Source organism: Tenrec ecaudatus, chromosome 2 (genome assembly GCF_050624435.1).
Source record: "Tenrec ecaudatus isolate mTenEca1 chromosome 2, mTenEca1.hap1, whole genome shotgun sequence".
NCBI classification, from domain to species: domain Eukaryota; kingdom Metazoa; phylum Chordata; class Mammalia; order Afrosoricida; family Tenrecidae; genus Tenrec; species Tenrec ecaudatus.
In genome coordinates this window covers 127,204,789-127,230,357 of record NC_134531.1, presented here as the reverse complement: position 1 = coordinate 127,230,357, position 25,569 = coordinate 127,204,789, and the positions used below count along the sequence as shown (strand labels likewise).

The 25,569-nt window shown below is 42.1% G+C and overlaps 1 protein-coding gene across 5 annotated transcripts in view; it reads left to right on the top strand.

Moving 5' to 3' along the window:
• The first annotated feature begins 256 nt into the window (after positions 1-256).
• Positions 257-25,569, top strand: part of CEP120 (centrosomal protein 120) — a 99,152-nt gene continuing 73,839 nt past the window's right edge. Inside the window, exons 1-7 of one of the 5 annotated variants that reach the window (XM_075541450.1) lie at positions 257-275; positions 676-753; positions 8,928-9,084; positions 11,420-11,534; positions 12,937-13,078; positions 16,113-16,261; positions 19,635-19,832. In XM_075541450.1, the coding sequence (XP_075397565.1) occupies positions 705-753; positions 8,928-9,084; positions 11,420-11,534; positions 12,937-13,078; positions 16,113-16,261; positions 19,635-19,832 (810 nt within the window). In that variant the 5' untranslated portion in view covers positions 257-275; positions 676-704. The other 4 variants (XM_075541448.1, XM_075541449.1, XM_075541447.1 and 1 more) reach the window with 4 other exon arrangements.

The following is a 25,569-nucleotide window of genomic DNA, read 5'->3' as shown; positions in this document are numbered from 1 at the left end:
CCACTTACGCACTTTCTAGAGAGTCTGGAGCCGAAAGCAGAAGATACGCCCACAACCCTTAATGGGGTTACTCCACTTCCGGGAGCGTTTCCTCCCGTATTGCGCCTGCGCAGACGCCCCACTCCCCGCCCCTTCCAGTCGCCGGCTTTTCGCTCTCTCGCTAGCAGGGGGCGCTGTGCAGCAATGAACTGCTCTTCTCCCCGGGGACCTGGAACCGTGCGTAAAAGGGCGCCCGGCCCAGCGAGCTGCGGGGCGTTCTAGCCTCAACTGCCCTGGTCTCTATCGTTCTTTGTCATCCAACCTACCCTGGGCGGCGGGCCTGCGGGCCTGGTTGCTAGGCGGAAGCGGGGCGGCGGCTTTGGCCGCGGCGGCTGCCCGGGCGTTTGAAAAGCGGCAACGCCGGCGGCAAAAGGTCCTCGGGCGGCGGGCTCTCCTTTACCTGCTCGCAGACCCGGCGGCGGAGTAGCTTTGGCCTTGGGTCGGCCAGGTTCAGGGCGAAGCTGGCGGCCCGGGGCAGCGGGGCCGGGCGCGCTGCCGTGAGCGGCGGGACCCGGCCGCGGAGCGGGTTCCCGGCCTCTGGGGCCCGGGGTGGGCGGGCGATGGGGTCGCGGCCGAGAGCCCCGCCCGGGTCGGCCGGCTTCCCGCGACTCACGCGAGCCCCTCTTCCTCCAGCAGACCCCGCCTGCGGGCCGGAGGCCGCGACCATGGTCTCCAAGTCCGACCAACTGCTCATCGTTGTGTCCATCCTGGAAGGTGAGCGGCTCCGGGCCGGCTTTGCAGCTTCTGCTGCCTGGGGCTTCAAAAAGAGAGGCGCAGGACCGAGGCTTTGTCCACCTTAGAAGCCCTGCCAGCTTCGCTTTGGGGGACCCCCAGGACTTGATGGAACTTGTGCGTGGTGAGGTCGTCAGGCAATTGAGTTTTAAATCTCCCAGGGGAGTATGAGCGCTCATAGGGATAGGTGATCTTTAACTTGACTAGCCGCAGCCCCAGAGAAGCTGGGAAAAAACAGATTTCCAGCAGAAACAGCGTGCCGGGAGCGCCCAGGGTGCCCCGAAAGCCCGTTTTCTTCAGCGGTTGTCCTGTTGGTAAGAACTTCGCCTTTGACTTGCATACTTGCTGCTTGCAATTTCAGAAAGCCCGTGGCCTTTCCGCGCCTTATGGAGGACTGAGAATCTAAGTCTTAGATGAATGCCAAGGCCAGGCGGGCCTCGTAAGCCTATTTTGAAGTCCCTGTATGTTCACTGAGTGACATTCGTCTCCGGAGGACTGAGCCGGCCCAGTACTGGGCATATTCGAATAAAGACCTTGGTATTAAAAGCGAGGGTGTAGCTTGGGGAATGTGTCAACAAATAACTCACCAGGACCCGAGAGGAATGAGCACCTCCCTCTAGGGTAGTTGAGGATGTTTGAGCAGAAGAAGTGGCATTTTAGGAAGATATTAGAGGGGAAAGGATGAGCAGAAGTGTTGAGGGCTTGCTCTGAGACGGCTTAAATTCGTTGTGCTGGGGAGTAGATGGCAGGAAAGTGGAGGGCGTTGAACCTGATTGGTACCTTGAGGAAAGTTTATAAAAACCAGCAGTCTTCATTCTTGGCCAAGCCGGCGCAGGATCGGGCCTTTTTCTCTCGAAGGACACTGCATTCTGTGGAAGTTTGACCTTGTTTGGAGGAAGGCCCGAGGTGCGTGGGTGTTTTACATTGCTTTTAACCGAAAAAGTGGGTTGTTTGAACTCATTCAGGAGTGATGGGAAGAGAAACCCAGGGATCCGAAAAAATCTAGAGTGTGGCCAAGAACTTGGGGAGCAGCTGTACCCTGTAAGGAATGGGGTTTCCTTGAGCTAGAATTGACTCTAAGGCAATAGGTTTTTTGTATGCTTGCTTGACATGTTTTGTACAGGGAGGAAGATACATTGTATACACATTTTTTTGAGTTTTTGTAAACATTGGAACTTAAGGCCAGAAGCTGTAGAGAGTCAAGAAGGCAGGTATTTTAACTAATTGTTTTTTTAAACATGACCCTGGCAACTCCTTAGAATTTGATTAACAAACCTGTGGATTGGAATTGTGCCCCTTCCTATGAGGGAAGAGAAATATAAAACACTCTCTTCAAGAACCTAGAGAGTCTGTTCAGGGAGGTGAAATTGAAGTGCAGGAAGCAGTAGATTCTGATATTAGGTTGTCGTTGTCAGCTGCTACCCAGTTGGTTCTGACCCATAGTTACCCCATGTGCAACAGACCAAAACACCGCCTGGTCCTGTGCCATCCTCACGTTTTCATATGCCTGAGCCCATGTTGCAGCCACGGTGTCAATCTTGTGACGTCATACGGTATTAAAGTAGGAGCTTTGGACAGTAAACATAGGTTTTGGGGTAGAATGGAATTGGGGACTGAAGTGCCTTGTGTGATAGATAAGCTTCAGATAGGTGGGGACTGAAGGAAAGTCATTCCATCCATTGGGCATCTGAAGCCACTGTGGGAATGCGTACTGAGGCTGGAATAAGGAAGATGTCATGGAGCAGGGATGACCAGGGGAGAAATGAAAACGCCAAACTCACTGCATCAATTCAATTCCAACGGATAGCGACCCTAAAGGACAGAATAGAGTTGCTCCTGTGCATTTCTGAGGCTGTAAAATCATTACGGGAGCAGAAAGCTCATCTCTCCCCAGACAAGCAACTATAGACCTTGGTGGTGAGTTTGAACCACAGACCTTGAGTAGCAATCCAATGCATACCCAACTGTGGCCACCAGGGTTCCTTGATCAGGGGACAAGAGGGTGAATAGGATTATCGTGGCAAGAAATACAGTAAGCCTGTAGAGGCAGAGTAAGGAAGGAGCCCTGATGGTGTAGTGGTTAAGCTCTCCGCTGCAAACAAAACCAAAGGTCAGCTGTTCAAACCTACCAGCTGCTAGCTGAAGAAACACGTGGTAGTTTGTTGTGGCCTTGGCAATTCCCTAGGGAATTCTATTCTGTCACCTAGTGTCTGTGTATCAGAATCACCTTGACAGGTTTGTCTTGTGATTTGTTTGGGTTTCTTTTTTTTTGGCTAGAGTAAATAAGTCTTAGCTAGTCCAAGGAATTTAGACTTAATGTCTTGAGAAACAGTAAGGCAGCACTGAATTGTTGTTTTTGTTGGAACTAATTGGTTGGTTCTAACCCATACCGACCCTGTGCACAACAGAAAGAAACACTGCCCAGTCTTGCATTGTCCTCCCGGGTATTCCTATGCGTGAGCCCATTGTGTGCCCACTGTGGCAGGCCATGTCATTGAGGGCCGTCCACTCTACCACACATGATGTCGTTCTTGAGGGACTGGTCTCCTGACAACATATCCAAAGTCTGTAAGATCCTTGCCTGTAAGGAGTGCTGCAGCCTGACTTCTTCCAAGACACATTTGTTTGTCCTTTTCTTATTTGTCTGTGGTACTTTCAGTATTATTCTCCAGCTCCACAATTCTTTGGTTTTCTTTATTCAGTGTTCAACTTTCCCACGCGCAGGTGAGGGAAAATACCATGGGTTGGGTCAAATGCAATTCAAATTGGGGAGTATTACTTCACAAGGTTAGTTTACTAGTACTGTGTGCATGCCCCCCCCCCCAACCACCAAAAAAAATAGAGCTAGGACTGTCAGCTTGTTAGCATTAACAAACATTTAAAACGGGCATGTTGTTCCTTCAAACGGTTTATTTTCTAAGTTTGTATTTCTATTTATTGTAACTACTGATGCGACAAGCCAAGAGTATGGGAGTCAGTCTGCATTGTTTCTCCACCCTGTTTCCAATGGTCACCAAGTATTGGTAATTTTATTTTCTAAACAAAACCCACTGCTGATGAGTAATTCCGACCCTGAACCTAAAAGGACAGTATAAGTGACCCAAGAAGACTCCATGGCTGTAAGTGTTGATAGAAGCAGACTGCCATTTTTCTCCAGTGGAGTGACCAGTGGGTTCAAACTGCTGACCTTCCTCTTCGCAGCTAACTGCTTAACTTCTGTGCCACCAGGGCCCATTTTCTGAATAATGTTGTTAGGATCAATCTATTTGGTTCCGATTCTGAGTGATCCTATGTACAACAGAGTTAAACAGTTCTCTGTCTTGTGGCAACCTCACAATTGTCTCTACATTTAAGCCCATTGGTATAGGTTCATCTTGTCAATTCAACTCTTCCTCTTTTTCATTTGACTTTTACCAAGCCCCATGCCCTTCAGGGACCGGTCCCTCGGATAACATGCCCAAAATCTGGGAGATGAGGTCTCACTATACTCACTTTAAGGAGCATTCTGTCTCAGTGCTTCTTGGAACCTAAATTTGTTTGTTGTTCTGGCCTTGGTCTATTTAGTATTCCTTGCTAGCACCAAATTCAAAAGCATCTCTTTGTTTGTCTTCCTTATTCATTGGCCAGGATTTGTATGCATATGAGGCAGGCTTACCCTAGTCCTCAAAGCGTTATCTTTTTAAAGAAGCCCTTTGCCACGGGTTTACCCAATGCAGTGCATCTTTTGATTTCTTGACAGCTGCTTGTGGGTCAGAGTGAAATGAAGTTCTTTATAACTTCAGTCCTTTCTCTTTTTACAATTTGCTTTCTGGTGTAGTTGTGAATATTCTTGTTTCTTTATGTTGCGGTATACCAGGAACCCTGGTGGTCTAGTGATTATACATTGGGCTGCTAGCCACAAGGTCAACAGTTCGAAACCATCAAGCTGCTCTGGCAGAAAGATGGGGCGGGTCTGCCCTGTGCTATAGGGTCACTGTGAGTCAACATCCACTCAGTGGCAGTGAGTTTGAGTTTTGAGAAGTTGAGGAATAACATACTGAAGACTGCTCTTTCTTCATCTTCAGTGATCAGTGTTTCAAGGCCACTTTCAACGAGCAAGGTTTGTGTCATCTACATACTGCAGGTTGCTGTGAGTCTTCTCCAACCTGATTCTGCATTCTTCGTGTAGCCCAGTCTCTTGGAACATTTGCTAAGCATACATTTTGAATAAGTATGGTGAAAGAGTACAACTTGACACACCACTTTCCTGATCTTAAGCCACACAGTGCCGATATTCTCTGTGCAGTTTCTGCGTGAACTCAATGAAGTGTTCTGCAATTCCCAATCTTTGAAATATTACCTATAGTGTGTTATGATCCACACAGTCAAATGCTTTTTTATGGTCAATAAAACACAAGTAAACATCTTTCTGGTATTCCCTATTTTCAGCTAATTTCCATTTGATGTCAGTAATGACATCCTTTCTGCCAAGCCCTCTTCTAAACCCAGCTTGACTTTTTGGCAGTTCCCTGACTATGTTTGAATTATTTTCAGCAAAATTTTACCTGCTTGCGATACTAATGATATTATTCAATTTCTGCATCTGTTGGGTCACCTTTTTCTGAATAAGTACAAATATGAATCTTTTCCCATCATTTGGCCAGGTAGCTGTCTTACAAATTTCTTGGTAGAAACAAACAAGCACTTCTAGTGTTGTTTCCATTTGCGTGGGGGTGGGTGGGGGTGGGGGGGCTACAACCTTGAGTGCAAGTTGGACTCTTCCAGTCAGTACCAGTGGTTCTTAATCATAGGTTAACTCCCGAATTGTTTGAATATTAGCCAATTCATTTTGGTCCTCTGTGTATTTCTTTTTCTTATGATGCTTCCTGCATCTTTTACCATTTCCCCCCATGGAATTCTTCAGTATTGTAACTCTAGGATCGAGGTTGTTCATTTCACTTCTTTCAGCTAGAGGAATACTGAGTGCGTTCTTCCAGTTTGGTTTTCTGACTTAAAAGATCTTGCTATACTTCACTAGAATACTTAACTTTTCTTATCTATTGCTCAATTCTTTTACTCATCATGTCTCCCTTTTGTGTGCAACAAATGACGTTTGGGCCATATGGTACCGTCTCTGGTTTCCCTGTTGCCACGAGGCAGGGCTCAACTTGCCTCCGTGCTCCATCCTTCTTTACCTGTTGCTCACATACCACTCTGCTCTACCAGAGTCGGTGATTTGCTGCAGTGGCCACACAGAACTCACCTATAATACCGTGAAGGGGGTTATTAGGGAAGTTAATAGGTTAGCACAAATCAGAATCAGCAAATAGTAAACATGCAGCATTGGTCCACAGCAATGCCTCTCCCCAGCCAGAAGCCAAGTTTCTCTGTCTTCAGCCTTTCATCCACGAAAGGAAGCCAGTATGTTGCTCTCCCTCATAGTCCTATAGCCTAAGGTGATGCTCCCCATGGTCTTGGTGCTGCTCTCTGAGTCTCCCGAATCAGTGCCTGCTGCATCTAACGACAGCAGCCTCCAGCCACTTTAGACAGAGATCTTAGACTTGTTCATACAAATGGTCCCGGTGCATTTCTGTGTCCCAGATGGCTCTTTTATACTGAGTAATGGCTTTCATGGGGGTGAAAGGATGATGTCTTAAGTCACACCCTCTAGTAAAGTAGTCATAAAGATGCCCCCATTGAAACCCCCAAGGAAACAGAGGGTCTCACACCCTTTAAGTCAGGTCTTTATCTCACCAGAATCCTGTTTACTAGCCAGAGCACTGGGGGCATAGTGCTTCATGAGTTGGGTTGCTAACAGCAAGGTCAGCAGTTCAAAAGCCCAGCTGCTCTGACGGAGGAAGCTGAGGCTTTGTCTTCCTGCAGAGTTACAGTCTTTAAGCAGTTTTGTTTGTATAGTTTGTTATAGTACAGAACATCCTCTAAGATGGGATTGCAGTCACGGGCATACAGGCCAGAATTAATACACCACAAGAGGAGCTCTGGCTAGAAGGGTCATATTAATTGACGACATCTCATGGTGTTAGCTATTTGATGTTCAAGAGTAAGATTCAGAATCTTCTCTGACATCCATTTTGACCTTTTTTCCCTTTGTGCCTTTTTAATGGCTTTCTTCATAAATGATGTTCTTGATGTCACCCCACAACTCCTCTGCTTTTCGGTCAATAGTGTTCAGGACAACAAATCTGTTACTGAGATGATCTCTTGAGTTTCAGGTGGGGGAGAGTCAAAGTCATACTTGGACGCGCATGGACTTTTTGATTTTCTTCAGCTTCCACCTGCATGTGCATTTGAGCAGTTGATGCTCTGTTTGCCTAATGATACTCTTCATCGTTTCTTTTTTTTTTTTTTGCCCTAATCATTTTTTTCTCTTTTCTTCTTTTACATTTTATTAGGGACTCATACAACTCTTACCACAATCCATACATATACATACATCAATTGTATAAAGCACATCCATACATTCTCTGCCCCAATCATTCTTCATCGTTTCTTCGACAGATATAGACAATTTGATTCCTGTACATTCCATCCGGTGAGGTACATATGTATAGTGGCCATTTATGTAGTTAAGAACAGTATTTATTATGGGAGTAGAAAGCCTGCATTTCTCCTGTGAAATTGTTGGTAGTTTCAAACTGCCAACCATGTGGTTCACAGCCCAATATAGAACCAGTATGCAAGTCACATTGAAATAGAATGCTGGAAACTGATTGTGGTAGAAAATGTACAGTTCTGCTGGATGTGATTGAACTCTTGAGACAGACCAGCACTAGCCACTGTAACACCATCTTGCTGACTGCTGAATGACCTGCCTCCTTCCCCCTCCCATCTCGGAAAGTCCCACTGGTGATTGACTTTAGAATGTTCTCTTATGTTATTGAAATCAGAACATTTTAATGAATAATATTGTTCCTTTTGATCTTGATATTACTATTTTAATTTTAATAACCAGGATGTTATAATCAATGCTTCACCCTGTAATGCTCACTAACTCTAAAGAATAATAACATTAATTTTGCTTTCCATGCTTGCTTAAGTCCTAGACAAATGATAAATGAGTTTTTGCCTTTAAAGATGAACTGAAATGTCCACTTGGTACTGCAATCAAAGAGTCACTTTTAGATTCTCACAGTCTGGTTATAACCGAATAAAAGACTCTTGTAAATGTCAAAAAAAAGAGCAGTATTTGCTATGAGAAGTTGTTGGTCTTAATAATTTCATCATCTCTCCAACTTCATTTCTGTCATCAAGGCCGTTATTTTCCAACTGCCGGACCTTCCACGTTGTTTCTATTTTTTGCATTCCAATGACCAGTAATTGTCAGTGTGTCTTGATTGCATGTTTGATTGGTTTCAGACAACAGAAGTTTGTAAAAATCATGCATGTCTTCATCTGACTGATGTGTAAATTTGGATTCTAGTAGTGTGTGTTTGGATAGCATGTAATGTAAAATAACTTAACCACCCTTAAAATGTCAAATTCAAAATCATGAAAGGTCTTAAAAATGTTGTAGGAAAATTCTGCTTTTGTTAGTCAGGGTTGACTAGAGAAACAATTCATAGGCACTCGTGTGTAAGAGAGAACTTTATATCAAGGAGCAATTGCACGTTAAGAAAACATCCCAGCCCAGTCCAGATAAAGAGCATAAGCCCTATATTACCCCATATGTCAATACTGGTCCATAAATTCCTCTTTAGACTCACACAACCAGGCAATGATGTTGAATGCAGGAGGATCACAGGCCAGTGGTTGGAAGATCTGTTGGATCCAGTGGTATTGGAAGCATCTCAGTATTGGCATGGGTCTTCATGTGGCCCCAAGCGGCCCCTCCAGTTCCAGGGCTCTGGCTACATCAGTGTGCCTCCATGTGAATTGTCAGCAGAAAGACAAAGCCAAGAGCATCTCCCACCTCCAGGGAGGAATACAGGAGTTCCCAGAATTCTCAGAAGGCCATGCCCACACGGAGGCCTTATTGACAGTGGCCTGATTGACAAGCTAGACTCTACTCCTTCACAAGTTAACAGAAGACTATGTAACTGCCACACGGCTGTATTTTAATTGCTTTTACACAAACTTTTTGAAGCCCCTCATTGAGTAAATAACCCCAGTAGACTCGGATGCAGCTCCAATGAACTTGTGTAGTTTTCTTCTTCCAGGTCGCCATTTCCCTAAACGTCCAAAGCATATGCTGGTAGTAGAAGCAAAGTTTGATGGCGAGCAGCTGGCTACCGATCCTGTGGACCATACTGACCAGCCAGAATTTGCTACTGAGTTGGCGTGGGAAATTGACAGAAAAGCGCTTCATCAGCACAGGTGACTGCTCTTCCCTTTGTGAATAATTTACTCTGTTTGGCTGAGCGTGTACACAGTAAAGACATCTGTCAATCCAAGTGTCTACATGGACATTTGGGGATGTTGATGGTAGGCTTCAGAGTTGTATGACCCTTCTCCACCTGATATAAAACAACAAATTTTTAAAATAAAACATCATTTTATTGGGGGCTCTTACAGCTCTTAAAACAATCCATACATGAGTTATATCAAGCACATTTGTACACATGTTTCCCTGATTATTTTTTAAGCATTTACTTTCCATCTGCGTCCTTGGTATCAGTCTTTTTCCCTCTCACCCTCGTGACTCCTGGATAAATTATAAATTGTTTATTTTCATATCTTACACTGACTGCTGTTTCCCTTCCCCCATGGTTTCTGTGATTTGTCCCCATGGGGGGTGGGGAGTGTCTCCACCTGATTTGCTGAGTTGTGTGACTATTATATTAAACTGGCATCTAGTTTAGCCTACCTTTTTTCAGATTGTTGTAAATTTTTGTATGTCTTACGACTTCAAAGTAATAATAATGAGGTTACTTTTTTAATATACTGGAAACTTTCCTAAACACTGTGCTTCAATAACTATTTCAAACTTCAGAACACATCCATGAAATGGATACTATTATTTTTCAGCAGAACAGATGAGGAAACTGAGGCATGTGGTCCTAGCTCCAAAGCCTACGATGCCTTTTCTTTTTGTGTCTGTGACTGATACTGTTTCTTTTATTGGTGGGTTTCAATCCTCTCCTTTTGTTCATATTGGTACTCAAGAATGGCTGACTTTTTTTATATATACTAATGCATGGACGGATACATTTTCTAAGTACTATGGGAATGCCTACTTAATATTAAATATACATTGGAGTTTACTCTAGTTTCTACAGATTCACTTTTGGTATACTTTACCTAGTTTGTCAAGGCAAGATACAAAGATATCTATGAAAGGTTATAAAATTATAAAAAATGAGTATATTAGAATTTTAAAATCATATATATAGTTTTAAATAGTTCAACACTTTATCAGTAGGTGAAACAGGTTTCAGGCTATAGCATTTTATTTTTTCTTGAACTCTTGTGACAAGAAATCAGTATTGATAACCTTTCATTTTAAAAAGTTAAGAAAATATATTTCTTTCATGGGAAACATGTAAATCACGTCCATACTTAAACTTTTCCAGCAGCAAACATAAAAATCGAGATTTTTTTTTTTTTTTGAAAGCAGTTGGATAAGTTCATGAAAGGATATTGCATTCTTAGAGAAGCAGACATGTGGTCTTTCTTTCTGGGACATTCAGAAAGAGCACCCAGAGTGCTGCTATGCGCGGGCAGTGTCTACACTGGGGGGGGGGGTGCTTACACTTACGCTTACACCAGTGCCAAGAGGAGCCACTGGCTTGTTGTAGACTTGGAGAGCAACATAGATGGTCGACTCTGATGGTTTGTGTCAGCGCAGGGCTCCTGGAACTCCAGCAGAAAACTGATGGGAGGCTCCAATGGGTTCACCGTGTTGTAAACCACCACCGAGTCCCAAACTGAAAAAGAGCCTGTGCTAAACCAGTCACTAGCGTGCTTATGAAACACTGTCACCTGGTACAGTAAATGATTGCTAGCTTAAACTAATCATTTGTAATCTCCTGATACTTAATTCCCAAGTCTGTCTTGGTTTTAGAGCTGTACAAGGAGCTCTGCGTGCTGTGTGTGCACTTGCGGTTTTATATGTTGGTAGCAGTATAAGACAAGCGCTCTGGTGGCTGAGTGGGTTAGTTACAAATTGGACTGCTAATTACAGGGCCAGTATTTCCAAACCACCATCCACACCGAAAGACGAGACTTTCTGTTCCTATGATGAGTTTCCGCCTTGGAAAGCCACGAGGGCTAGTCTGCCTTGTCTTGTAGAGTCGTCATGAGTGGGAATTGACTCGATGGCAATGGGTGTTAGTTGCGTTTGGACAGTGTAAGAATACCTATTTAAATTCAGTTCCCACGGCTCAGGATAGATTTCGTCTTTAAGGGGTTCTGTGCATTACAGGCGGTTGAGAAGCATTACCCTTCATGATAGAGCCTCCTATACAAGAGTGATTAAATGTTTGCATGCTGTATTTTTTCCTCAATGGTTGTGTAGCATTTATAGTTCCTCCTGTGAAGAGTTTTTCAGAAAATGTAGAGTGAAAATAGCTTATCTAACAGAATGACAATCAACTTGATAGTAGCAGGCACTTGAAAAGGCTAATGGAAAGCCAATTCAATAATAAGCAATATCAAAATTCACTAATAAAAAGAGTAAATCTATTTAATACCTCTCAATATTTTGTTACAGGTTACAACGTACTCCTATCAAACTCCAGTGTTTTGCCTTGGATCCATTATCTTCAGCCAAGGAAACCATAGGTTACATTGTTCTGGATTTAAGAACTGCTCAAGAAACAAAGCAGGTATTGCCCGTTAAGGCATTTTGCTAATGACTGCTAGTTGATTGTTTTCAGGAGAGATCAGATTTTTGAGAACAAGCTAACATGGAATACTGGATGTGATGGATCATGGGCTTGAGTTCAAAAGGCAGTTCGGTGTTGAGTTGAAAACATCCACACTGTTTACTCATTCCTCTGATCTCGACGTATGCTCCCGAGAGGGAGCCCTGGTGGTCCTGTTGTGGAGGCGTGGACTGCTAACCACAGGTGGAGCCGACTGTTTCTGTTGAAAGTTACCAGACTTCGGAAATGCTCTGTAGGGTTGCTATTAGGCGTCATCAGCTCATGGGCAGTTCGTTTGGTTTTTTGGATCGTTCTCAAAGAAAATTCTCTCTAATCTTACACCTGTGTTCATGCTGCTGTTGCTTCAAGTTCAACATGTTCAATTCCTGAGGGTTTCTTTCAGAAGAGAGGCGCATTCCCTTTGCTGCATGGTCACTACTGTTCTTCCAGTTCCATAAGCCAGAAATAGGGAACTCCTCCTTGAAACCTCCCTTTCCTACTGTCTGGTTGATTTAGTTCTTCTGACCGCTTACTTCTCTGCGTTTTCACTGCTCCCTCCCCTCCTAAATCATCTCTACCATGCCTATCCCTGTAGCCATCTAACTGGTCCCTTGCTTTTGCTTTTCCAATTCCTAACATAAGAAGTTAAAGTGAGTTTACTGATGCCCATTTGTTCTGTGTACGTATTTCTTCATCCTCAACAAAAGAAAACCACATTCTCCTGAATGTCTTCCTGTTACCCCAGAGATGAAAATAAAGTTTTCGCCCTGGCCTATCCAGTCTGATCTGGCTTGCGTCTGCTAGCCAACAGTGTCATGGTACTTCATTCTCTGAGGGACTCTTTATGTTCTCAGATCAATCAAGTGCATGTTATTACCCAAAACTACCATGAGACCTTTCCTTTAATATTTTGTTACTATTTACTACAACTAAGCTCTACGCATTTTTGACATACATCAGAACAAGTTGGAAATGTATTGGGCAGGAAAAGTAAGGATTGGGGAAAGTAAAAATTGGTGAATTTTTGTTGTTAGCCAAGGAATGAAGTGAGATTGAAGATTTAGGCCAAAGGTAGAAATAAATATATTTAAGTTTTCCTTTAATTGTGTACCTGTTGAAGCATAGAAATGTAAGCAAGGAAGATAATATGAATTTATATTAAGTTTTTTCAAAGGGAAATTAAATTGAAGACTGCCTAAGCAAGATTAATGTGTTTGCGGGAAATGGGGGCTTGGTGGGGGGTGGGGTGTTGGTGTTGATAATTTAAAAGAGAAGAAAGTACTAAGCAGTGATAGGAAATGTATAGGAGCTATTTCCGAATTTTTCCCTTTATTAACTACTAAAGTATGTTGTTTTTTTCTAGGCACCGAAATGGTACCAGCTGCTGAGTAACAAATACACCAAGTTCAAGTCTGAAATACAGATAAGCATTTCTTTGGAGACAGACACAAAGGCACCTGGTGATGCTTTCAAGGCAAAGGGAGCACCCCCTCGAGATGGGAAAGGTTTGTGCATCTCCTCCAAGTGCTTCAGCTGTGGAGTTTCATGTTTCAACCAGAGCTCTAGGAAGCAGGGTACTGTGGGAGTCAATGCTTACTCGACTCTGGGCATCAGAGAAATAGTGTGACTTTGTTATACATGTAAAACTGGTTGCCCTTAGTCCTTCTTTGCATCTTAGAAGCAGGAGTGTTTCTCTAAATTCATAAAATGAAGAATAATTCTATTTTGTTTTAAAAAATTGATACTTAGGAACATTTTTGTCTCAAAATGCGTATAGCAAAGTCTAACATCTTTAGACTATTCGTTGTTTATTAACTGTAGCTTTAACACAACCTGTGTACTCTTTTTAAAATTTTTTGTCTTCCAAATTTCATTTGGCTACAATGAGGAAATAGGATGGGATAGTCTCTCGTCCTGTCCCACTGGACTATGTTAGGGTTACACCTCCTGTACCACCTGGGAACATTGCTTTTTTGCGGAGAAGATGCATTTCTTTTAGAAATCAAAAGCATCCTTAGATAGGAGGAAATATTGAAATTTAAATGATAATATTGGTACTATGCTACATTTTTGTTTAATTTAAAGTAATGTCCTATAATTAGATGTAAAATTTATAGTGCTCATTCTACATTGGGCATAATGGAAAAGGCTTCAAAAAGTTCAAAGGAAATGGAATTAAAAGGTAATGGAATTTTTCCACAAACTTTTTGAAGTCCTTTGAATATTCTTAGATCAGAATGTAAATTTATAAAGTCTGTGTCTTATGCTTTTTAATAGTAAATTGAAAATTGCCTTTTAGAGTGAGATCATAGAAATGATAGCTCAGAATTTTAACAGAAGCTGTTTTTCCTCCAACTTCTCTGGCTAACTTTTAAGTATCAAGGGGTGTTCATCTTCTTCCATTCTGTATTGTGCTCCCAGGGATATTATCTATTTCCTTAACTTCCATCTGCTCGTGTTGCTAAAGACTCGGCCTTCCCATGCAGCCATCCATCTGCTTCTTGGGCACCTTCAATTGACTGTCTTGTAAAAGCTAAAACCAAAGTCACTGGCCTGGGATCACTTCTGAGTCATAGGGATCCTACAGGGAAGAGTAGAACTGTCCTTGTGGCTTTCCAAGGCTGTCAGTCTTTATAGGACCAGAAAGCCTCATCTTGTCCCCATGGAACTCAGTGTGTGACCCGCTGTGCCCCCAGAGTTAACCACACACTGAAGAGACGGGAAATCTGAATATCTGGGGGTATGTTTTGCCAAGATGTGATAAGTAAGAACTTCAAAATCACATTCCAGAGCCTTTGTTATTTTGTTGTTGTTAAAAATTTTTCCTTTTGTGAAATACCCTCCAATGTATTATGAAGTTGGAAGTATAAAAGATTATTTCCCCCGTGCCATTTGAGATTAATTTGTCTTCCTAAAATACTTTGAGAGGGCGTTGGTACTCCGGTGCTAGAACTGTTACCTCCCGTGAGGAGAAACCCAAAAGAGCGAGTTTACAATGAGATAGAACATTTCATTTTCTTGCCTCTAGATTTTCTGTCAGCCTGAAACCATCGCTCTGTCTTTTCAGTAGTTCCAAGCCACTCGGAGAAAGTTCCAAATCCGCAGGAGAAGGATGAAGCTTTCTGTTCCCTTAAAGAGTCGCAGACTCAGAAACTAAACAGGGGCTGTTTTACCCTCACCGATAGGGTTGCTATGAGTCGGCGTGACTCAGTGGCAGTGAATTCGGTTTTATTGATGTACTTACTGAATCAGATAGTGTGGTCAGTACTTTACTTTCATGATTTAATTTAATCCCAGCAGCCCTGTAAGCAGTCCTGTAGAAGACAAACTAGAGGGGAACGGAGGCTGTGTAATTGCCCTGTTCCGCTAGTGAATGACAGGTGTGTGTTTGGAACTTAGGTCTCTGCCACAGCAGTCTGTGGTCCCCCACTGCAGTGTTTTCAGGAATGCTCCAGTTAGCGTGTTACTTGTTTTAGAGTACTTCCCGGAAGCGGGCTAGCTTGGTTTTAGGATCTGCTGTATTAGTCCGTACTTACCAATGGGGGAATGACTTCTCAACACTGGACAGGTCTCTTGTTTTAGTTGTGTACATGTGAGTGTGCTTGGCCGATTTGAACAACCTTTGTCCCTCAGTGTTTTCACTCTAAGCTTACTTGGTTATATTGATTTCTCAAAATTGTTTTATGATCTTCTCTTATTAGAAAACTATCAAAATGTTTCAACCCGAAATTCTAAACTAACCATTCGGATCAGACCTTGGTGATCTCCCATCCTCGTGTCTTCTTATGCATCCACCCTCCGGGCACACCTGTCTATTTTGGTTCTCTAGCCACATGGTGTGCTTTTGTGCTTATTAAATGCTTCTTTTATGTCGTTTATTAAGTTTCAATATAAATTTGTTCTAGAATTCCACTCTGGCATAAAAAGAAAACATTGATTAGATAGGCGTGCTTTGGAGAATGTGAAGACATTAAAGGACACCTTACTAAGATGACTCCAAACTCAAATGACATGGAATTGATTCCCTCTCAGCAATTCTAGGACAGAATAGAGTCGTGCCTGCGGGTTTGCAGCACGGCCAGGCTCTGTGGGAGTAGAAAGCGTCCTTGCTTTCCCGCAGAGCAGCTGGTAGTTTCCAACTGCTGACCAAATGTGTGACCGACTATGCCACCCCGGCTCCTTCAGATGATAATTGTATCCCTGAAAACGGCTAAGCAAATGGAAATGTATGATTAGCTTTTAAAAAACTCTTTTTGACATATTATTATAACAAAATAATAATTTACAAATTATCAAGAGTTCAGAGGGGATGGGGAAGCAGGGAGGGAGGGGAAAAATGAGCTGATACCAAGGGTTCAAGTAGAAAGCAGGTGTTTTGAGAATGATGATGGCACCATATGTACAGATGTGCTTGACACAATGGATGTATGTATGGATTGTGATAAGAGTTGTATGAGCCCCTAATAAAATGATAAAGAAAACCTCTTGTGATGGATTATGTTAAAGTACACGAGTTAAATTATGTTTTATTGTGTTAAGTACCTTCTAGCCTGTCTGGATTCGACCCCAAGGACCTTGTGGCAGTGCTGAATGAGGAGGGGGGCTACCATCAGATTGGACCAGCAGAGTATTGTACTGACTCCTTCATTATGTCAGTGACCATAGCATTTGCTACCCAGCTGGAGCAGGTGAGACATTCACTTCTTAATGATTTATGAAGAATTTGAAAATGATTGTTTTTTTTTAAGTTTCCTTTGAAACATTAAAAAGATTAGTTAGCAGCCCTTTTCACTTTTTCAAAATGTTTTGTCTGTTTTTCATACCAGAAAGCAGTTTTATTTAGGTGAGACAAAGAACCGAAAAACATATTTGGATGATTTAGATGAAATAGTAGTTATAGAGTAAATAAAATCTATTAGCATGTAGAGGAATGACTGCCAGTTAAGTGATGTTGTCTGTGGAATCGTGAGTACTGACACAAAAGGGGATTGGTTTTTAAAGAGTCTTGAATAATTAACTTTTGGAGAAATTTACACTGTTGGGAGCATGCTATCCAGGTGATCACTTTAATGGTCGTGGCCCTGGGATTAGGTTTTTACCTTATTGATAAGCTAACAAGGTTGCCTGTTATTATTTCGTGAACACTAGCAAAAAAGGTAACATTCTTGGGTTAGAGACAGAGAGTGCTATTACTCGTGGTAAAGAAAGAGTAATAGAAATTTCCTTCAATTCTCCTTAAAATCCAAGTCCCTTGGGGGTTACACAGAGGCACCCCATGGCTGCTTATATGTAGTAGGCATGTTGCATCTGTGGAACACAGGACTGGGGGAGTCCAACACCTTTATTGTAAGCAGTAAGCAGGCCTGGTCTTTGTCTTGGAGGACATGTTACCAGCTGCTCAAAACTGTGGGGAATGACCTGGATAAAAGGAAAGCGTGGGCCTCACAGTCTTGGCCCACTCAGCAAGAATGTGCAGGGAAGCCCATGGCCCACAGTGATTCATTAATCCATCGCCCACAAGTCAGTGCCAACTCTGCGTGACACCATAGGGCTGAGTACCACCGCCACAGGGTTTCCGAGGCAGAAATCTTGACCGCAGCAGCCTGCCTCATCCTTTTCCTGGGGTAGTTTCGAACCACTGGCCTTTCAGCTAGCAGCCGACCATTTAGCTGCGCATCAGGGCTGGTTTGGCAGATAATTAGGGACCTCAATTTTACTTGACTTGCCAGATTTATTTCTTACAGAATCTTCTCAGGAAATGTTAACTTACTCTGCTAAATTCACGCCTCCCAGCAAGAGCAGTTTTTAAATGTGTGCTTTTTGAACAGATTTGCTCTCCTCCTTTTAAACTTGGTATTATTATTCCCTTATTGCACTTGATATGTGGACTCGATGGCGGTGAGTGTGGTTTCTGCATGCGCCCTCAGTTTTTGTCCATCGATGACCTATTTCCTTCTCTTCACTGAGTCCTGTCGGAGAACTCGTACCTTAATATGCCATTTGATTTATTTATTAACCACAGCTGAACACTGCCATCTACACTTCTGCCAATGAAGTAATCCTGTTTTGTTTTTTTAATGTACTTTTAACATGCTTACAAAATATTTTAAATTGCTGTTTTGTTTTAAATATTTTTTGTCTCCCAGGAAGAGGAGTGGCATAATTATTAATATGTTGCTGTCACTCACTGGGTTTTTGTGCGATAGGCTTGGTGCTAAATACTTAGCATATGTGACATTTCGTCCTATAGCAACTTTAGGGGATTGTTGCTTCTATTTAGAGATGAAGAAAGTGAGCCCTAGAGAGGATCATGTTCCACACTAGCGACTCTTCCCTTATGCTCCATTGCCTCTTGTGTTTAGAATAAGATAGATTTGAGTTGGAATCTCATTTCAATACTTACTACCCCTTTAAACTTGACATTTCCCTTAACCATTTCAAGGTTTGATTTTTTTGTCTCTGTTGATACTGCTGACTTTGCAGATGTGAATGGGGAATGAGATAACATAAGTAAGGCATCCAATTTTTAGCTTCTATGCGAAAAATTAAGGAGCCCTGGCAGCCTATTGAGTCATTCATTGGGAACCACTAGCTGTCCCATGGACAAAAGAAGAGGCTTTCTACTCCCATAACCTATAAAGAGTTACAGTCTCAGAAACCCACAGGGGCAGTTTCAGTTTTCCCGAACTCTGGTGATATAGTGGTTACAAGTTGGGCTGCCCAGCATAAAGTTGAAATCACCTGCCCTCTGCAGGAGAGAAGAGGGCACAACCTCGCAAACTCACAGGAGCAGTTCTACCCTGCCCTAGACTCGCTTTGAAGTGGCATCAACTCAGTGGCAGTGAGCTTGGTGTTTTCTAGAGCTACTGTGAGTCAACTCCATGGCAGTGAGGTGGAAGAGGCACGGGGGTGGTTGTTATGTGAGACATTACACTTGTGTGGCCAACGTTTATTATGACAATTGACCTATTGGGTTTTAATTCAAATGAATACTGTATTGACTAATACAGGGTGACTTGTTGGGATATATTTTCGTGGTACACGTTTTGCTGTCTTCATTAAAAATTAAAGTACGTGGGCCATCTGTCTCTTGATACTGCTTATTACTTCTTATTTGCTGTTTTCAATTCTTTACAGACAAGCCAAGGATTTTTTTAAAAAATTCTCCATTTAGTTTTTATTCTCAGTCAAGTCAGAGGCAGTGTGGGAAAACATCTATAATAAGTAAGCAAACGAAAGACACACATCTTCCAATGCAAAGTACTGACTGGTGGCATACTTTGAACGTGTAGCGTGGAGGAGTGAGTTTGAAGTAAGACGGTGTAGTAACAATCCTGATTTCTCTCTAATATTGAGAAGGAAGGTTAAAGGCCCTGAGTCTCAGGATTATATGATTATTAAAAGAATTATATCCAATAATGGGACTTATTTATATTAAATATAGTATGAGATCCATAAAGTTATCTTTATTTCTTGAAACATTTATTGTTTATCTTATTGTGGAAGAAAATAAAGTGAAATCCTTTTGAATTACTCTCTTCAGAAGTAATACCGAACAGCTAATAAACTTTTTTGTATGGATTTAGCTATTACTAAGTGCCCACGCTAAGATTTAACAAAACAAAGTACCCTTTTTCTCATCTATGTAGAAAAGCCTGTGATGGTGGTGTAAGAATTAGGTGAAAGACGAGGGAACAACAAGTAGTTCATAGAAAAATGGAGTAAAAAATAAGAGAATTGTTCCATTATCTTTTTGAAGTACTCTTGGAAGAATATGAAAATTAAAAAAGCAGAATTTAAAATGTTTGACTGGTTTCTTTCCTAAAACACTTAATCATATTAATGATTGATTGAAGAAAATAAAAACTTTTAAAAGACAAATTTTAAAAATTAGTTGAACTAGTACTTTGGTGTTAACTGGAGATTGGGAAGTTTTATTGCAGTATTAATTTTAAGAACTTGACTCTAAAAACTCATAAAAATTTTAGCAAATATTAATGGAGTGCCTCATATACTGTTAGTGATTAAGAAAATATGCTTTTCTTGCCCTTAAATCTTTAGTTAATTCCATGCACCATGAAACTTCCAGAAAGACAACCTGAGTTTTTTTTTTACTATTCTTTATTGGGAAATGATGTCACAAACGAACCCTTCAATGATTTGATCAACCCAAACTTTGAGCCTGAGAGAGCATCTGTCCGCATACGCAGCAGCGTAGAAGTGCTTCGTGTTTACCTGGTTCTCCAGTCTAAAATACAGGTGAGTACTGCAGCAATTAAGAAAAAATGAAACATTAGTTTTTAAATGTTCTGGAAGTACTTTGGTGTGTTTGAATTGTGGTGCTGGAGAAGAATATTGAGAGTACCCCGATTCCCCACAAATCTACAAATTTACCATAAATCCCGCCCCCCTAAAAGAACAAACTGGCCTGTCTTGGAAAAAGCAAGGCCAGCGTTCTCTTTGGAAGCAAGGAGGGAGAGACTTGGTCTTACATGCTTTGAGCATCTTGTCAGGAGAGATCAGTCCCTGGAGAGAGACATCATGTTTAATAAGTTAGAGAGACAGCAAAGGAGAGGAACGCACTTGATAGGACGGCCTGACCCAGTGTCTCAAACACTGGAACAGTTGTGAGGCTGACCCAAACGGGACAGTATTTTGTTTCGTTGTGCTGTGGATTGGAACTGACTCAATGGCACCTAACTAACAACAGGGAACACTCAAAGTCTCTTCTACTTAGTAGTGATAGTCATCTCAACACCGTATCTTAGTTATTTACAGATTTTTATGACTCTATGAAGTCATCGGCATGATAGTTAAGTTAGGGTTTAGGGAAATATGCTTTCCCAGTTATTGAGAAAAAGGATCATGAGTACCAGTCTTTGACAACATTGTGCCTTGGTTGTGGGCACAGCTGAGATTTCATTAGTGCTGGAGAAACAAGCCAGAGGCACAGCGAGCATACGTTAGATTCTTAGATTTATACCCTTTATCAGCAAAAAGATAAGACAACTCTAAAACTTGTGCTTGGGTGAAAACAAGCTATTTTTAGACTGGACACGATTTTAAAAGTAAACCTTTGCAGTGAATATTACTGTTCTGTCTTTTGTGAAGATTGATTTAACTAATATTAAAATGCTACAGCACCTACAAAGCACACAACATTCCTCTAGTTCTTTAATGCACGTTCCCCCCAGCCCCAGCACTATCCTGACCCCAGTTCTACCTTACAAACCAGGCTAGATTAGAGCATGTACACTGGTACAAACACGAGCTCTCGACACACGGACTCCGGGACAGGTAAACCCCTCAGGACCAACAATGGGAGGAGCGGCACGATGAGGGCAGGGGGACCGTGCGGAAGAAAGGGGGAACCCATCGCAATGATTGACATAGAACACCTCCCCCCAAACATAGCCCCGGGGACGACAGAAACGTGGGGGAAGGGAGACAGTGGATGGTGTAATATTTGAAAGTAATAATTTATAATTTATCAAGGGATTAAGAGGGTGGGAGGGTAGGGGAAGAAGTGGGAAAAGAGGAGCTGATACCAAGGGCTCAAGTAGAAAGCAAATGTTTTAAAAATGATGGCAACAAATGTACAAAGGTGCTTGACAAAATGGATGGATGGATTGTGATGAGTTGTACAAGCCCCCAATAAAATGATTTTTAAAAATCGCTAGAAAGGTCACATTATAGTGCACAATTAGGAAAGTTTTCTTTGAACTGAGACTTGAATGAGGAGCCAAGAAAGTCTAGGGAAGAGCATTCCAGATAAAAAAGAAGTGCAAAGGCTTGGTTTTAGGGAGGGAGGAAGAACTAGTGGAGATCTTTGAGAAGCATCAGATGGTTCAGTTTGGCAGAATCCTGTCCGTATGAGGAAATAGTGCAAGAGGAGGTCAGAGAAGTAGCCAGAGCCTGTTTGTGAAGGCCCTTGGTCAAAACAAAGGCTCGAGCTATTGTTCTGTGAATGGAAAGCTATTGTTTTTGTTTTTTAAAAGCAGGACATTATAGGATCTGATTTTTTTTAATGAATATCTGCTATGTGAAGAATGGGCTAAAGAGTTGTACCCCAATTGACATTAAGATTGGCTATCAGACTGTCCGGGTAGACTAGAGAAACAAATCCATGGACACACGTGTATAAGAAAGAGATTTATATACAAAAGCAATTGAACATTGAGAAAACATTCCAGCCCAGTCCAGATCAAATTCACAAGTCCAATATTGGTCCATATGTCTGACAGCAATCTATAAAATCCTCTTCAGGCTCATGAAAGACATAGAAAATCACAGGCCAGTGAGTAGAAAGTCTTTGGATCCAGTGCCATTGGAAACATCTCAGTGCCAGCAGGGGTCTCTGCATGGCTTCTCCAGCACCCAGGGCTGCATCAGGGTGGGTTCATGTGTCTTGTCAGCTGTTATGTCTCCTAGGGTGTGAGCAGAGTCTTGTACCTCCAAGGAGGAAATACCAGAATTCCCAGAATCCTTAGGGGAAGGCTATGCCCACACAAAAGCCTCATTGGCTATGACCTGATTGACAGGCTAGACTCCACCCCTACGTGCTTAATCCTTAAATTGACAATTATATAACTACCACACAGACTACTAGAGAAAAATAAAGTACAATTTTAATGTGCAAAGATCTGACTGTATTTGGGATTATTAGATGATAATAATAAAGGAATTGGTTGGCTTTAAAAAAACAAAGAGAAAACGATTGTGGCAACATACGTACAAATGTGCTTGATACAATTGATGTATGGATTGTTATAAAAGCTGTAAGAGTGCCACTAAAATAATTTATTAAATAAATTTTTTTAATGAAATAAGTGAAATACAGACCTAACATAGTCATTGGTAGTATAAAAACTAGACTCTATACATTGAGGACACATGGTGGAAATAGGAGGTAAAAGTTTTAGTAAAAAACAAAACTCTTGAGTAAACTTAATAAACTAAGACTACACTGATGAAAAGCAGGACTTATGCAGTTTGAATTATTTCTATGTGCAACACATCAATTCTTAACCTGAAGGATTGACTTTCCTAATGTGGTGGTGTTAGTGTTAGCTGCTGTCCAGTCGATTCCAACTCATAGCAACCCAGTGTACGACAGAATAAAACATTGTCCAGTTCTGAGCCGTTTTCACAGTAGTTGTTAGGTTTGACCCCGTTATTGCAGTCTATGTGTCAATTCATCTTATTGAGGATCTTCCTCTTTTTCTTTGACCCTCTATTTAACCAAGCATGATGTTCTTCTCCTGATAACATGCCCAGAGCATGTGAGACAAAGTCTCACCCACCACACTCGAATCTACGGAGCAATCTGGTTGGACTTCCTCTTAAGACAAAGGCAGATGTGTTCCTTCTGGAAGTTCATGTTACATTCAATATTCTTTACCAACACTGTAATTGAAAGGCAACAATTCTTCAAATTTCCTTACTCACTGTCAAACTTTTGCATGCATATGAAGTAATTGGAAATGCTGCCTTTTCTTTTTTAAAGCTTTAAGGAAGGATTTTCCAGCGGATTTGCCTAATCTATTGAATTGTTTGATTTCTTGACTCTTGCTTCCATGAGCGTTGGTTGTTGATCCAAGTAAATGAAATGCTTGACAACTTCAGTCTTCTCTACATTTATTATGATGTTGATTAGTTTCATACCCTTAGTTACTAGTTTCATTCTAGTGTACATTTAAGTAATGAAAATACTTTCTCTTCAGCTCATTAGAAATATACATCTTATGTTGTGGTATTTACCACAAACCTGTTACAGGTTTTCCTTAACCCAGGCACTGCTTTCTTTAGAGCTAAAAATATGTTGTAGCTGATTATTTATTGCTTATATAAATTCAGAGTTTGCCGACTTTCTCGCAGCTATGTTTTGTGTGAGATGACCTCCAGTTCCATCTCTTGCGTTTCCCCCAGGTGAGTGCTCTAACCCGGTCATCTTTCCCTTTGACGACATCTCAGTCTGCCATTTATAGCCTTCAGTGTAGTAAAATAGACTTTCCTAACCACGTTTGCTGATATAGAAAGATTCATTGATGCATTATTTTATTACATAATTTGTATGTGTATGGTGGTAGAGCAAGATAATAAAACCATAGCTCACAAAATGGCCAGAAGAGAAAAAGTTAACATGAGTGTACGAGGGGCTACCCCCAAAACAGGAATTTTTAACAAAACTATTATATATTGTTTACAAACAACCTTATCACCTTCACAGTACTCTCATTGCACTTTATACATTTGTCAAACCTGTGATTTCATTCTTTTAAAAATTTTTTTTAAAAAAATCTTTATTGGGGCTCATAAGGCTCTTATCACAATCTGTACATACATCAATTGAGCAAAGCACCCTTATACATTCGTTGCACTCTTCATTCTCATAATTCACCTTCTACTTGGGTTCCTGGAATCAGCTCAGTTTCCCTTTTTTTCCCCCGTCCCCCTCCCTCCCCGATCCCACCCCTGGTACCTTGATAGTTTATAAATAATTATTATATCTCCTTGATAGTTTATAAATAATTATTATATCTCCCTTCACCCGCCTCCCCATTGCCCATCTCCCAGAGAGGAGGTTACACATAGATCTCCGAGATAGGTTCTCTCTTTCTACACCCCCTTCCATCCTGGTGTCGCCACTCCCACCGCTGGTGTTGAGGGGTTCATCTGTCCTAGATTCCCTGTGCCTCCAGATCCCCACTGCACCGCTGTGCATCCTCTGGTATAACCAGGTCTGCAAGGTAGAATTGGGGTCATGATAATTGGGAGGGAAGGAATCGTTCAGGAACTAGAGGAAGGTTTTGAGTTTCATTGTTGCTACACTGAACCCTGAGTGACTCATCTCCTCCCCACTACCCCTCTGGAAGGACTGTCCAGCTGTCTACAGATGGGCATTGGGTACCCATCATGTACTCCCCCTCTTTCACGGTGATGTGATTCTCACCAGCACCCCACCTTTGTTGTTTGAGACCTGGTCTCCTCTGCCCTTCACGATCACCTATGTTGGTGTGCTGCTTCCGTGTGGGCTTGGTTGCTTCTGGGCTAGATGGCCACTTGTTTGCTTTCAAGCCTTTAAGTCCCCAGACGCTATATCTCTCAGTAGCCGGGCACCATCAGCCTTCTTCACCACACTTGCTTATGCACAATTTCGTCTTTAGCGATTATGTGAGGAAGGTGATCACACAATGATTGTTTTTGTTCCTTGGTGTCTGCTACATGGTCCATTCAACACCTTGTATTCGTTTAGGCCGTGTGCTTCTTCTCTGTGGGCTTTGTTGCTTCTGAGCTAGATGGCCGCTTATTTGCCTTCAAGCCTTTAAGACCCCAGACGCTATATCTTTTTGATAGCCGGGCACCATCAGCTTTCTTCACCACGTTTGCTTACACACACGTCTGTCTTCAGTGATCATGTCGGGAAGGTGGGTATCCTGCAATGACTGTTTAGCAGGGCGAGGTGCTAATGTATTGGGGGATTATGCATGAGGAGGCCCAATGTCCATCTGCTACCCTACTACTTAACCTATAAATATATGCACATAAGTCTGTTTCCCCCATAATCATAAATATATTTACATATGCACATGTCTGTATTTAGGCTTCTCTGTATGCACTTTGCCTCCTACTCCTTTCCTCTATTTCCTTTCGCTTTCCTCCCGTCCCTTTACCATGTTTAGCCTTCATTCTGGTTTCAGTAATTCCTCTCAGTTACCTTGCTCTTGGTCACTCCCTACCAGTCCTCCCCTCCCCTCCCTCCTCTGGTTTTGAACCACTCGCTGTTCCCTTGTCCCTGTGTTGGGTGACACCTCCTCCCTTCCCCTACCTCCCACGCTCTCATGTCCCTCCAGGACCGTTGGTCCTGTTGTTTTCTTCTCTCATTATTTGTCCAACCTATCTTGTCTAGGTGGACCTGCTGACATAGTAATGTGTGCATACTAATGCAGATGACTTTGATAGTGCCCAAGTGGCACATAAGAACATGGCTTTGACA